The 14,824-nt window shown below is 29.0% G+C and overlaps 3 protein-coding genes across 5 annotated transcripts in view; 2 read left to right on the forward strand and 1 right to left on the reverse strand.

Annotated features, from left to right (window-relative positions):
* Window positions 1-6,107, forward strand: part of LOC105422196 (dolichyl-diphosphooligosaccharide--protein glycosyltransferase subunit TUSC3-like) — a 32,253-nt gene extending 26,146 nt beyond the window's left edge. For 2 of the 3 annotated variants that reach the window (XM_089078151.1, XM_089078149.1), the window contains exons 2-7: window positions 3,050-3,228; window positions 4,450-4,567; window positions 4,635-4,775; window positions 4,891-5,031; window positions 5,091-5,241; window positions 5,344-6,107. In XM_089078151.1, coding sequence (XP_088934277.1) covers window positions 3,095-3,228; window positions 4,450-4,567; window positions 4,635-4,775; window positions 4,891-5,016 — 519 coding nt within the window. In that variant the 5' untranslated portion in view covers window positions 3,050-3,094 and the 3' untranslated portion in view covers window positions 5,017-5,031; window positions 5,091-5,241; window positions 5,344-6,107. Of the gene's footprint in view, window positions 1-2,132; window positions 2,786-3,049; window positions 3,229-4,449; window positions 4,568-4,634; window positions 4,776-4,890; window positions 5,032-5,090; window positions 5,242-5,343 lie in introns of those variants that run through there. The other variant, XM_089078150.1, reaches the window with a different exon arrangement.
* LOC148936491 (polyprenal reductase-like) lies at window positions 5,949-10,054 on the reverse strand. The gene is made up of 6 exons (XM_089078147.1): window positions 9,933-10,054; window positions 8,282-8,658; window positions 7,894-8,042; window positions 6,713-6,901; window positions 6,254-6,549; window positions 5,949-6,177 (listed from the first exon to the last, which is right to left on the reverse strand). Exons 2-6 carry the CDS (start codon window positions 8,461-8,463, stop codon window positions 6,085-6,087), a joined length of 909 nt encoding a protein of 302 aa, XP_088934273.1. The 5' UTR covers window positions 8,464-8,658; window positions 9,933-10,054; the 3' UTR covers window positions 5,949-6,084.
* Window positions 10,055-10,431: 377 nt separating this feature from the next.
* Window positions 10,432-14,438, forward strand: LOC105422131 (polyprenal reductase-like). The gene is made up of 3 exons (XM_089078148.1): window positions 10,432-11,707; window positions 11,774-12,069; window positions 13,579-14,438. The coding sequence occupies exons 1-3, from the start codon at window positions 11,551-11,553 to the stop codon at window positions 13,669-13,671; spliced, it is 546 nt and encodes a 181-aa protein (XP_088934274.1). The 5' UTR covers window positions 10,432-11,550; the 3' UTR covers window positions 13,672-14,438.
* The last annotated feature ends 386 nt before the right edge of the window (window positions 14,439-14,824 follow it).

A 14,824-nucleotide genomic window follows, 5' to 3' on the forward strand; every position in this document is an offset into this window, starting at 1 on the left:
AGGTCCTGTGCAGATAATTTGACGCAAATCACCTCGGACATCAGAAATGGATTTTATAGAGGCGAATATACAACTGCGCTGTTCGTGGATGTAACCGCTGCCTACGATAATGTAGACTTAAACATACTCATCGAGAAGCTGAAAGAGATAGGTTGCCCCAGCGACATAGTAAGATTTGTGTATGCATGGAGCAGGGTCAGGTACACCCAGTTCATCGTATCTGGGGAAGAAAATATAGATAGACGGGTTTACAAAGGTCTCCCGCAGGGGGCAGTGCTGAGCCCACTACTGTACTCAATATATACGAGGAATATAACAGAAGAGCTAGGAAGGGGAATACAAACTATTCAATTCGCAGACGACATCGCTATGTATACCACAAGCACAATTAGAGAAGTAAATACCCTCGCAATTCAAGAGGCGGCCAACCAACTGGCCAACAGGCTAGAGAAGTTGGGACTAGAACTAGAGCCAAGAAAAACGGTCCTGGTAGAATTTAACAAGCAGGGAGTACGGGACAAAAAAGTGAAGATAAGGTTGGGAAAGGTGGATATACACAATGATGCAGGGGCAAGGTTCCTAGGACTATGGTTTGACAACAGGGTTAACTTCCATCATCAGATTGATCTGGTCAGAGGTAAGGTCAAGAAGGCCAACGGCCTCATGAAATATTTAAATAAAAAAAGAATAGGCATGGAAGTCAATACAGCATTGCTGTTATATAAGAGTATGGTAAGGTCGGTAGTGGACTATGGCTTATTCATTTACTTCCCAAGAGATGTCAACCAGAGATTGAAAATGGAAAGGACTCAATATGCAGGTCTCAGGACAGCATTAGGTTACAGAAATAGTACACCGAATAATGTAATTATAGCGGAATCAAAAGTTATGCTGTTACAGGATAGAGCTGAAATGCTAGCAAGAAATTTTCTTCTAAAAATAATGATATATGGAAGCGAAGAAATGAGATTGAGAATGAATCAACTGGAAGCGAATGAAAACTACGAACGCTACATCAGACCCACATCGAATAGAAGTTGTTTGGGAAATGCCTGGACAAGGATAAAATGGCTAAAGAAACTGACAGGAGAGGGCAGAAAATTCGAGATCTTCGAGACGGATTACGAGGAAATCACTGAGGAAATAGAAACGGACAAATACACAGCGAAACAATGGAAAAAAAAAATTCATACGGATAGTCAGCTGATAGAAAAGATTATAGAAAACAACAAAATAAGAGGGACTATCAAGATAATGTACACAGATGGCTCCAGGGGGAGGAAAAGTAAATCCACAGGAGCGGGATTAGCTATAGAAGAACAGGAAACAGCATACAATATAAGCCTGCCGAAAGAGTGCTCGTCGTTCACAGCAGAAGCCTTTGCAGTCAAAACTATGTTAGAATTGATATATCAGGAAAAAATAGAAGAAAGACGAAACTACATAATTCTCACAGACTCAATGTCAACTATACAAGCCTTAGAGAACAACCTGTTACAGGTTTATAAAAATATGTATATAATAAAAGCCAGATCTCTTTATAGGAAAATAATCAAAAACAAGAAATGCAGGATCATTATAGGATGGGTCCCAGCACATCAAGGGATCAGGGGCAATGAGATGGCAGATAAACTGGCAAAGGAGGCTTCCCAGGAATCAGCCTCGGAGGAAATAAAGGTCCCATATAGCGACTTCAGAAGTATTTTTAAACGAGAATTATGGAATAACACACAAAATAAGATTATAAAGGATGCGGAGTACAAGGGAAAATTTTATTTTGAGAATTTCTATAAAAGAAAAAGAAGAAAACCTTGGTTCGGTAATACTAATGAGGAAAGATATTTTATAGTATGGATTAATAGAATTAGATCGAATCACTTTAATCTGAACGAATCATTAGCTAGGAAAGGGTATATAGAGGACGCTAGATGTGATTGTGGTAATGAGAGCGAGAGTTTGGAGCATGTGGTATGGAGGTGTGTGAGGTATGACGAGGAGAGAGTGGGGATGGATCTGGAGTTGAGGGGAATGGGGGTGAGGGAAGATATTAACATCATGGACGCAATAAGAGATCTGGATTGGGTGGTGTTGAAGTGTATTTACAAGTTCTTTAGAAAAATTAATAGAATCATTTAATACAGGTTACAGAGAATCCAAGAGAGGAATCAGATAAATTTGTGTCATATAACCTCAGGGTTGAAGACACATAGTCGGGAGCTCCCGACGTCCTCCAACCGGGGGAAAAAAAAAAAAAAAAAAAAAATCCGAAATTTTCGTCAAATTCCAACCTCCTACTAACCTTGGACACGTCGATCTCACTGATGTGTTTAAGTATACCATCCTCCCTCACATATGCCTCTCTTTTTCTTATCTCGCTTCTCCTTGCCATGGTATCCGCCGTATTTATCTGTTGCACTATATCGCTATTTACTAACTGCGCACCTTTATTGCAACCCGCCGGTACTGACGTGTCTCCTTCCCCCTCAACTTCCATTTCCTCTTCCGATTGGTCCTCTCCTGTTACACGTGACTTCTGACCAATAGTATTGTCTCTCCCGCGCTCTTCTCTACCTTTAAATTTTGTTTCCTTGCCTTCTTCTTCTTCCTCTCTACCATTTTCCAGTCTTCGCTCTCATTCTCTGTGTTCGTTGTATCTAGCATCAGTTGATCCAGCGTATCTTCCGTCGCCGGTCTTTTTCCTTTATTGCTATCTTCGTTCATTTCTACACTTAATCTTGCTTCCAGTCTCCTTATTGTCTTCTTCAGCGTTTCATTTTCTCTTAACGTAAGGTTTATACTTTTTCTTCTCTCCTCTCGCCCCCCCTCTCCCGGGGGCTCTTCGTTATCCTTTAAATTTTCTATGCTGCCTTAGTATTGCACCTATTCCTTACTAAATCCTAATAATAATAATTGCACGCCTAGCTAATCCTAATGAGCTTTAAAAAGAGCTGATTTAACTAAACCAAGAGTTTCTAACGCTAAAAATCTCCAGACACCACTCGCACACGTCCGCACCACACGAACCGCCCTCTCTTTTTTTTCTTTGTAGAATTAAGGTACTTCGTTGGCGGAACGTGTACAACAATTAACAGAAATGGCCATGAAAAAATTGGTATTGAAATTCAACGGATCAAAATTTAAACAATACATTAAAGTTCCTCCGAGGAATTATTCTGTTATAGTTATGTTTACTGCTATGGCACCTCAGACACAATGTCAAATTTGCCGGTGAGTTGACATGTATATATAAATGACTTTAGTATATAAAATATCAGCTACCTGCCAACAAACCATCAGCAGATTCGAGCAATATACATATATGCATATATAGTAAATTTTAAGAATATTCTTAAAGTATTGTATATCAAATAAAAGTATATTGTGATTCTTATATTCTTAATATTAACTCTAATGATCATTTTTTTATGTATCGCAAAGACATTTATGTTTTATATCCAGTACAAAATAATGCAAACAATTCAATCTGTGATTATACAATAGATTATATTGAAATCTTGATAAATTTTACAAGCAAGAAATGGACACTACTAAGTGACAAGCTTGTAATTATATTCGGAGATAGTATAAACTCTGCTGGATTTTTGCTAACAAATCTGCTTTCAGATTATATCAAAGATCAGATTCTGCTTCGATTTTTGTCAATGATTTAATGTCAAATTATGTCAAAGTTTATCTAATTTCTGTCCACATCTATTGTCAGATCATGTCATAATAAGCTATACTTTATTTTTATTCATAGTTTTATATAGATTATGTTAGTAGGTTCAGTATAGTTCTGTCAACAATCAAATATCAAAATGTACTATATCTTTGTTTTTAATGTTAGTTTATTATTGCAATCTGTTAGTAGATTTTTTTCATATTTCTTTCAGTATTCTGCATATTATAACAACGTGTTTAATCTTATTAATGCTGATATTCTGATGATATATAATGTTTTGCAAAATCTGTTTTTGACAAACTTGATTATCTAAAGCTATGTTTAGAAAACATGACAATTGTACATTTGTTATTTGAACATTTGCTATTACTGATATTTCTCTATATAGATCTAAACAGCATAAGTAATGATACTGAGTCGTTCAACCATTATATTTTTAGCCAATCTATTTTGTAACAATTAATTCTATTATTATTTTTAAGTCGTCTTTGTGTAAATATATGATCGAAAAGCTGTGCATAATGACATTATAATGATTATAATATTGTCATTAAGAATTATATGTGCAAGAAAGAGTTGCTACTAAGTGGCAATCTTGTAATTATATTCAGTGACAATGTTGACTCTATTGAGTTTTTGTTGACAAATTGTTTTTAGATTGTATCAAAGATCATAAAAGAAACTCTCATAAAAGAGAACGCCACTAATAAGTCACGTATAAAAAGAATCTGTAAACATGTTTAATAATTTTATTAATGTAATTTTAGACATGTCAATGATGAATTTACAATAGTGGCGAACTCTTTCCGATATTCTCCATTATATTCCAACAAGTTATTCTTTGTCTCTATTGACTTTGACGAAGGATCAGATGTTTTTCGATTGGTAAGTAGAACATAAAAGAATACAAGAGAATATGATTAATACAAAAGTTTTTGTTTATTATAAATAGATGAAGTTAAATACTGCACCAGTATATATGCATTTTCCATCCAAAGGAAAGCCAAAAGCTGCTGATACTACGGATATCCAGCGAGTAGGATTTGGTGCTGAGGCAATAGCAAAATGGATTGGCGAACGCGCAGATATTCAGGTAATGCTGAAAATATAGTATTGTATTCATTCTATTAAAGCTATGCTGATATTCATATAATGCATATTTTTATTTACTTGATTACATTTTTTAAGATATATTTTTGTTGTTACAGATTAGAGTATTTAGACCACCAAATTATTCTGGTACAGTAGAATTAGGAATGCTTGTGGTAATTATAGGAGGTGGCCTGTATCTCAGGCGTAATAATTTAGACTTTATTTATAATAAAAAGCTGTGAGGATTTTATGCTTTGGTAAATATATTTTAATATTTTATTGTGACAAAAATATTCTTAATATTGCTTAATTTCAGTTTTTTACCATAAATATGACCTCTGGACAAATGTGGAACCATATCAGAGGACCACCTTTTGTCCATAAATCACCAAATGGCAATACAGCTTTCATTCATGGATCTTCTCAAGGGCAATTTATAATGGAAACCTATATTGTTATGGTTATTAGTATCCTTTTAGAAATATTTCATATAAAAAATAATCTATATAAAACATAGAAAAATCAGGTTTATACATTTAATATTGATAACCTTAATTACATATAAAAAGATGGAGCAGTGGTATTAGGAATGATATTAATGACTGAAGCTGCAGCTCGTAAAGGAGATGTTAAGAAACGCAGAATATTAGCTGTGATAGGTTTGGGATTAATCGCAATTTTTTTTAGTTTTCTTTTATCAATATTTAGAAACAAAGCTCAAGGCTATCCATATAGATATGTATCGTAAATATCTTATTTTTTTAAAGGAATCTTATAGCTACGATAAAATTCGAGCAGGAATGCATGTATATATACACACACACACACACACACACACACACTCCACATACATACGCACATACACATCCATACACACACACACACACACACACACATATATATTTGCGGACGTTTTCCATAGATTCAGAATTTGTTCGTCGCTTTAACATTTCCTTAATATAGTATAGTATTATAAGCAAATCACATATTCTTCATTTGAATAAAATATCTGGCAATTTAATATAAAATATAATACTAGGAAGATTTTTTATAAATAAATGATAACGAGTTATATTATTATAAATGTTATATGTTCATTATAATATAGAAGAATCCATATTTAATACTATTGTGCTACAATACAACAAAGGTAGTGTATGGAAATATATATGTATATATTTAAAGATGAAAATTTACTAAATCTTATTCAAGTACATATTATTTTAAATAATAAATAGATAGATAAATAAATATATAGATTATTGAATATTGTTATTAATGAATAATATATAAATATTTCAAAATAAATCCTACCAAATATAAGGAATTAAAATCTTTCTTTCTTTTGGATAATTTTTAAAAGTTTTACAATACCATCGATGAGATAAAAATGCATATTCCACCTGAAAAGAATTTATTTTTAAATCTCTTTCTTTCTTCTTTATTAAAAAAAAAAAAATATATAAAATTATTTCTTACCTGATTCAGTATGACCCAAATAGTAACATAATGATAGGTAGAAGCTTGCCAAAGAATTATAGACAACATTAGATATATTAGTATCTCAAATAATTGCAATGGGCCTGCTATGTATTTAAATAAACCATCAGATGGTATTTTGTATTCATAAGATACAACATCACCATGCAAATTTTTCCGTATTCTTGCAAGAATAAAGTTTATTTTCAATTGCATATATGATAGCCATAAACATATAAGTACGCAAATTAATTTTACAGTTGTCATTTTGTGCAAAGACATATTGATGTAGAAATCTATATAAAAAATGATATACACATCAATCAACATCAATTTTATGCGCGCGTGCGCGCGCATACACAGAGATTTATATATATATATATATATATATATATATATATATACATATAAATTATACAAGAAAATATGTTCAACATTTGCAAATTTTTAAAGATATACCTCTAACAAATTCTTCGGATTCGCCTATTATACATAGCGCTAGTCCAAAATAGTGTAAATATCCGACCAAGTAAATGGATATATGCATTTTTTGATCACTAAATACATTGACATAACATGTTTCATATACTCTTTTCCAACAATGTATATTACATATAATAATTGCCAGAATTGCATCTTCTGTTGGTACTGAAAAATTATATAAAAATAAATTTTATATATATATATATATATATATATATATATATAATTATATACTTTAATTTATTAAATATTATATATCTATATACAGAATGTTTCAAAAAATGGTCAAGCGGCTATACACAGATAGAACAGATTAAACTGAGTCGAAAAATCTTGTATTTTGTGATTTTCGCAACACTTAACGAGTTATTAATTTATGAAAATAGTCAGATTGCAAGCGCGCGGTGAGATAGGACCGCCCAGTGAGATACGCGTTCACCGTCGCTAGGCACGCATGGAGTTGACTACAAGCGGCATTGGCTACGCTTTCATCTACATACGTTACGTGCGCCTAGCGTGCTCCATCTGTGTATAAATACTTTATGTATAAATACAGATTAATTAAGATGAATCAATTAGTATAAAAAAAATACACAAATAATATAATTGTTTTTCAAAAAAGATACAGCGTTGCATATTGAAAATTCCATTTTTTTTTAAACAGTAAATATTTTTTTTACATCAATAATTCATTTCATTATTCTGTGCATAAAAGTATTAAGATATAGCCAAAAAATAAATAATTCACAAGATATTTTATACTTTATGTTAAATTGCATGTCAAATTCAACCCTCATAACTCAGAAAGTACTTATTAAAAAAATACTTTATAGTATTTTGCAGAACTCTTGAGATAAATTATAAGAATATGTAATAAAAAAATGGATGTTTTCGTTTAAAAAACAAATGTTGGCCTTTAAATGACCTTGAAAAAGAATATGTGACAAAGGTCACCATTTGAGGTCCCCTCTGAACCATACAACTTTTATTTAAAATATTCTTTTCTAAAACGTTTTTCTAAAAAAATATTTTAATGGGCCTTTTAAAATGGGACACCCTGTATATATATATATATATATATATATATATAAATTTTTGTATAATTAATAACGATATACTTTGAAAATATATTAAGAAAAGTTTCAAAAAAAACATACTCAGTGGTTTTCTTGATGTCCCTAAAAATATGTCTAATAATATAAGTATAATTTCAGGAACATTTCCATTATATAAATACTTATAAAGTAATAAGCAAAGTGTACATGTCATTACTGGCGCAGCAAAAATATAAAAATGTTTATACCATCTGAAAAGTTTTTTAAATAATTAAAATTCGATTATGAAAAAATATATAGAATATATCTATAAAATGAAATATACATATGTGTACAATATACGTAGATATATGTATATATATAATATAGTTGGATAGAACGTTATTCTTTTTTCAATATGATATCACAATATGATATCAACATATATTTATTAAATTGTAATAAATTTTCTTATATGTCATTCTGATAAAATTATAGTCTTTTAATTTACCTTTTGGGTACTTCAAACTTTTTTGCTATTGGATGAGGCATTTTTGTAACAAATTTGCTATAAAGATAAGTGCACGATATCGATGCAGGCAAAAAAGATTCCATGAAATTGATTAGTAATCCTAATATTATGGTATATGCAGAAAAAAAAGCAAAAACATCGCGTATAATATTTCTATCCATTTCTCAATACGTTCTTAACTGTTATCACACACAGTGAATTGTTATCACAACAGTTATCACACTGAAGCATACTAAACGACTTCTATGCGAATTCTGCTTAGAATAATCTGTGTATTGCCGTTTCTCTTTAGAAAGGCTTTCATGTACGTGATAGTTAGATTCACCGTTCCACTTTTCAGGACACAATTCAGGTCGCTGTAACAATGAAATGCAATTTTTTAAATTTGTAAAAAAATACTGATAACACACTTGTATAGACTTTACGATTAGTAAGATTAATCAATAATATTGTATTAGTAATACTGACGATATGTCAATCAATATATACATCAATATTTTCACAAATCTTGCATGATCAATATTATTAAGAATAACTCATTAACTCATTTAATTAGCTTATTTAGCTAATCTAGAAAAATTATGCAAAATTGGAGCTCTCAAAATCACACAGTATATAAACACAATACATATTATAATATTATACCGCGACATATTTATTATATATTATATTATATTGCGCTCTTAGCACATCAGTATTATTATCAATATTTTTATTATACAGCAATACTGTTGTTCGACAGTTAAAAAAATCTAGATAATTTATTTTTAATAATTATTTATTTATATTACGTACATTATTACATTAATATAATAATAAATAATTGTCTAAATTAATTTAATTATTATATTATTTATATTAATTATTCATTTATTTAATTATTTATTAATTCATTAATATCCAGTAAAGCCTGTTTGACTAAATTTTGCCAAATATTTCCTATAAATTTTTATCAACAGAAAAACTACAGATTATACAAAATCTGTGGGATCAAGTGATAATAATAGCAGAATGTCAGTAGAAATATAACAAAATCTATAACATTTGAGAATTTGCGACAATTACTATAGATAAATAAAGTAGAAAATGAGCAGGATCTAGGCAATAGTTTGATGTTAGATTAGCGACAGAAATCGAATAGAATCTATGTAACATAGTTTGACAAGATTGATAGCAGAAATGGAGCAAACTTTATTTAGCAATTTAGCAATATGATTATATATTAAACATGATATATAATCATGAGACTGCTGCTAGGATGCATTCGTTCTTCACATCAAATTTCAAGCTATTTATCGAAATCGCGCTATAAAAATCAAATTTCAGATAAGTCATTATTATTTACGTATTTTTTATGTATGTTTTATGTACGCATTTGATTCAACATATTATGGAGCTTTCCAGGTAGAAACACAATTAAATACAGTCAAACACTGAAGCATTGTGTAAAACTGCGATTTCACGTAGTATACATTTATAGTATATATTTATAAAAAAGTAAAAAAAGTCGCCAAGTGTACACGCAATGTGTATGTAAAAACTCAAGTACATATCTTTGCATCAAAGATCCAAATATTATATTACAAAATTACATCATCTTATTGATGTTCAAATAATATATAATACTCACCTGTAATAATATGTATTATTTATATAAAAGATTTGATATCAAAAAGTGGCGCCAAGTTATAATTATAGTTACGTTATCTCGAAAGTTCAATATACAACTGCTTTTAAAAAATAAAATCCAATTATGTGATATGCATCTCTATATTCCCATTAAAGCCTTCTTATTCTAACTCAAATGACAATTAATAAACTGGTATATCTCTCTAGCATTTCCTTATAACATACATACGTATATTTTTTTACTATTATTAGTTATACATGATGCTGGCTGCATATAATATGACCGTTGTTTTATTCATACTGAATACTAAATAAATTTACTCTATGAATAAATCTTTCATTATGTAAATACATTTGCATTGCATAATGTTTTTCTTACAATGGAGACGCCTCACTCCTTCGAGGTCGTCTCTCCTTCCACTTTTGACAGTTCTTATAATGAAGTTTTGAATGATGTTTCTTATACTGAAGTAATGTAATAAAATTTTTATACTATTGTGTATCTTCAATTATTTTATATTTTTATTTTATTTATATGTTATATTGTTAAATGTATTATATTAGATGTATTTATATGTTGTATTGTTAAAGATAATATAAAGATTTAATAATGTAATTAATATTAATTATATTATGTTACATTAATTTTACACACACACGCACACACACGCGCGCGCGCGCGCACACACACGCACACACACACACACACACACACACACACAGAACGTCCGATTCGAAATGATATAATCTTATGTGCAGATAGAGCATGTTAAATTGGATAGACAAGTCCTCTACCATTTTGTGATTTTGACAATTTTAATGAGTTATTAATTAAAATTTTTGCCGAATGAGCGCGAATTTGTCTGACCTCTTGACGAATGAAGCTTGACAAGCGAAATGCGACCACTACCAATGTTATCACGTGTCCGCAATTCCTAGGAACGAGATATTTAGATGGTTTACAGATGACAGAATATCTGTTATATTCAGCACATTTTTAAATCTTCTTCAAATATTTTATATATAAGGTTTTCCAAAAGTATGGAAATATTTCCCCCCCTTAATATTTCAAAAACTAATTTTGAAAAAAATGCTCCACATAAAAATTTTAGAGTTTTAAGAAGTGCACACTTTACATAATAATATTAGTATGGCTTTAGATAATGGTCACATAATATGAATACGCATTTATAATCAGGATCATCATCATTAAAGCCATCTAGTATAGTAAAAGCAATTATGATCAAGATATTTCTAAATAAGAAATTTGTATATTTCAACTTAGCATCGTTATATCTCCGCCTGTAATAACAATAGAAAAATAAAGAAATTTTTCTTATACAATTCGAACCCAAGCTATCGATTAAACAGAATATTAAGAATTTATTCAGTCCAGCCATTTTTGAAATCCGATAATTTCGAGTAATCTCAAGTATCTGGCAACTCGTAAAAATACAGTGCTGATCTCATTAAACGCTAGCACGTACATTTGACATGAGACATTATCAGTCTTACCATTACCATTTCTTGATTAAAGGATCCTATATAATTGTATTGGTGATTATATATATAAAATTATTGTTTTAGTATCAGCAGAAAGCACATGTTTAGTCCTTATCATGTTTTCTATACATTGTTGGAAAAGAGCATATGAAACATACTACGTTTGCGTATTCAGTAACCAAAAAATAAACATCATTCATTATATAATTACAACTTTGCATTATTTTACACTAATGTTGTCTTTGATAGGAGAATCTGTAGGATTTGTTAGAGGTAAGTGTTTGAAAAAAAGTTTACAAACATTAATTAGATTCTTACAATTGATATAATCTTACACAGGTTCACACATGGATTTTTCTTTACGTAAATTAACAAGTATGCAACTAATGTGTATATTTATATTTTTATGGTCAACGTATACGCAACTTAGAATGAACTTTATTCTTGCAAGATTGCGTAAGAATCAATATGGCGACATCGTTACCAAAGATCATAAGATACCATTTGGTGAATTATTCAATTACATAACAAATCCATTACAATTCACAGAAATATTAGTGTACGTAACAATGTCCGGACTACTTTGGCAAGCCTCTACATTCCATTATATTACATTTTTTGTTATAATGAATCAGGTATGTAATGGTTTTATCAAAAGCTCTATTTATTTTAATAATTAATTCAACCAACAGAAATGTCTATAACAAAATTTCTGATTATAATTTGTTCTTATTATCCAACTTTTTTTTCTATACATTATATAAAATTATATATATATATATATATATATATAAAATTTTGTATAGAAAAAAGTTGTGTACATATATATATATAAAATTTTGTACATTATAAAATATATAAAATTTAATACATCTATATTTTGTTATTTATCTAAATCTCATACAGAGCAAAAATGTTTAATAGACGTCCATTAAATATCTATTGGACATTCATATTTTAGTTTTTCTAATCTCCATTAGATTTCTATTAAATTTACGTTTATGTAGATGATTGCATGTGAATATTTAAATCATTTATGATGAATATCTAAATCGTTTATGATGTTTCATGCTGCTTTGAAATGACTAATAAACGTTAATTGAAGATTTTGTAAAAATGTTAAAATGTTACTAATTGTAAGGAAAATGTAATGTAAAAGTAAATACAATATATTAGTGATTTTTTTCTAGTATCACATCTCGTATTCGAAATGTACTAAATAAAATCATTAATATTAATGTTATAAAACAATCAAAAAAAGTTTATAAAAAGAATTTTACGATGCTGAAGAAAAATATTTTTTTTAAATACAGAATATTCTGCAAACTTATAAATTTCACCAGCATATTTGGAAAATCATTCTGAGCAAAAAATATTATTTAAACAATTGATTGATTTAACTCTGTTATCGGGAAAATAAGTGATATATTGATAAATCAAATAATTAAGGCATTTAAGTTATTTAACTTTTACTTAATTATTTATTTAAAATTGTGTGAAATTGCATTCAACATTGATATATTGTACTAATATTTATATACATTACTTAAAATAACATCTCAAATAAACGTCTCTCTATACACGTCACTAGACATGTATTTCCATTGATCGCATTTATATAATATCGGAAAAATTATTACCTTATTATCTTGCCGCATGAATACAGATTAATAATAAATAAATTAATAATAAATAAATTAATAAATATGCAAAAGTTAAATAGTTTGAACTCTGATTACACAGATCTGCTTGATTTTGCTTTGAAAAACAACAATAGTTTCTTGTAATTTTTTTGTACACTAAATCCGAATCTGCAAATAAGAAAAATTAAATTAAATTATATTTATAGATAGAAAGAAAAAATGAATTTAGGTATTAAACTAGAATTATTGAAAAAAGTAATTATAACTTTGTTACAAATAATGAGTTTCTTTCCAACTTTTAAACATCCAATATGAATAATGAATCCATACAACGAATCCATCTATAAGATGTCTATATAGACAATAAAAATTTAACGAAGGATAACAGTATATAATAGATTTTTAATACAGATTAAGAACCACCATGGATATTTGAAGGTTTCTGTTCTATATAATTTTTTTTCTTAATAGCTGAATAAATTTATATTTCTTTTTTTACAGGTTTTATATGCTATTTTCTGTCAGCAATGGTATTTGGATACTTTTAAGAATTATCCGAAAAACAGGAAAATCTTAATTCCTTATATTTGGTAACTTAGTATAGTAGTAACTGTTCGTAACTTCAACGTATACACATCGTACACATCTAGTATGTATCTTCTTGGGATTATCTTAATTGTTTTAAATCTTATTTTGATCCAAGACATAATCCATAACATTCATAAAATTATCTCAGAATATTCTTAATTATCTTGAATATTGCTTTACTTGCAGATGAAATTATTATTTTTTATTGTCATTTTTTTTAATAGAATTCCAATAAATGTAGATATATAATTGTTATTACTGTAATAAAGCGAAATGTAACAGATAATATATATTACATGCAGTATCCAGTTTAGTTGTAATTACGCACATATTGAATATTAATTAAAATTATATATTATTAAAATTATATAATGTAAATACAATATATAACTGAAATGTTATATAATATTTATATAATTTTCTGAAATGTTATAGTGAATTTGATCATATGCACTATACTGGATCAATACACATAAAATGTAAAATATCTAAATGTGGAATAGTATAATATTACTTTTTTAATAATGAAATCATTTATGCATATTCTGTTAAATAATACGACAAACTCATGCTATTTACAAGCATTTGAGATATTAATTTATGTACTTTTCAATAATTTCATGTATATCAGTACGTATTAATATGGTGTAGTGATTATATTGATTCGCTATTATATTGGTATATGTGATGATGGCAAGCAGAGGTTACGTATAAGTTGTGTTGTGTGAGATGAAAGCTTGTATTAAAAGTATAAGAATTACAGGTGAAGAAAAGTTGTGGTCTGATTTATTCTGTACATATAAGATTTCTGATATTTTTTCTATTCATAATCTTTAATTTACAAACATCTGGTTCGTCTCTCTCTTTTTTTGTGATATATGTTACATTCAGCAGAATCCACGATTCTCCTCTCTCGGAGAGAGACAACGGCTGCTTATCGGCAAACAAAAATGCCTCGAACGATCTAGAAAAACTTTCTCTTTTATTACCGAAAACGCGAATCTCTGAAAAAATGCAGAATTCTTTTCGAGACACGAAATGTTCTTTTTTTTCCTGTCACAAAATCGTCCGGAAATAATAATTTTTGTGGACAACAGTCTCGCTGGCGTCAAAAGATTTATAGCACTCTAATAAAATTGAAAATACTAATAAAGTTGAA

Source organism: Pogonomyrmex barbatus, unplaced genomic scaffold (assembly GCF_055798465.1).
Source record: "Pogonomyrmex barbatus isolate J1 unplaced genomic scaffold, ASM5579846v1 scaffold21, whole genome shotgun sequence".
NCBI classification, from domain to species: domain Eukaryota; kingdom Metazoa; phylum Arthropoda; class Insecta; order Hymenoptera; family Formicidae; genus Pogonomyrmex; species Pogonomyrmex barbatus.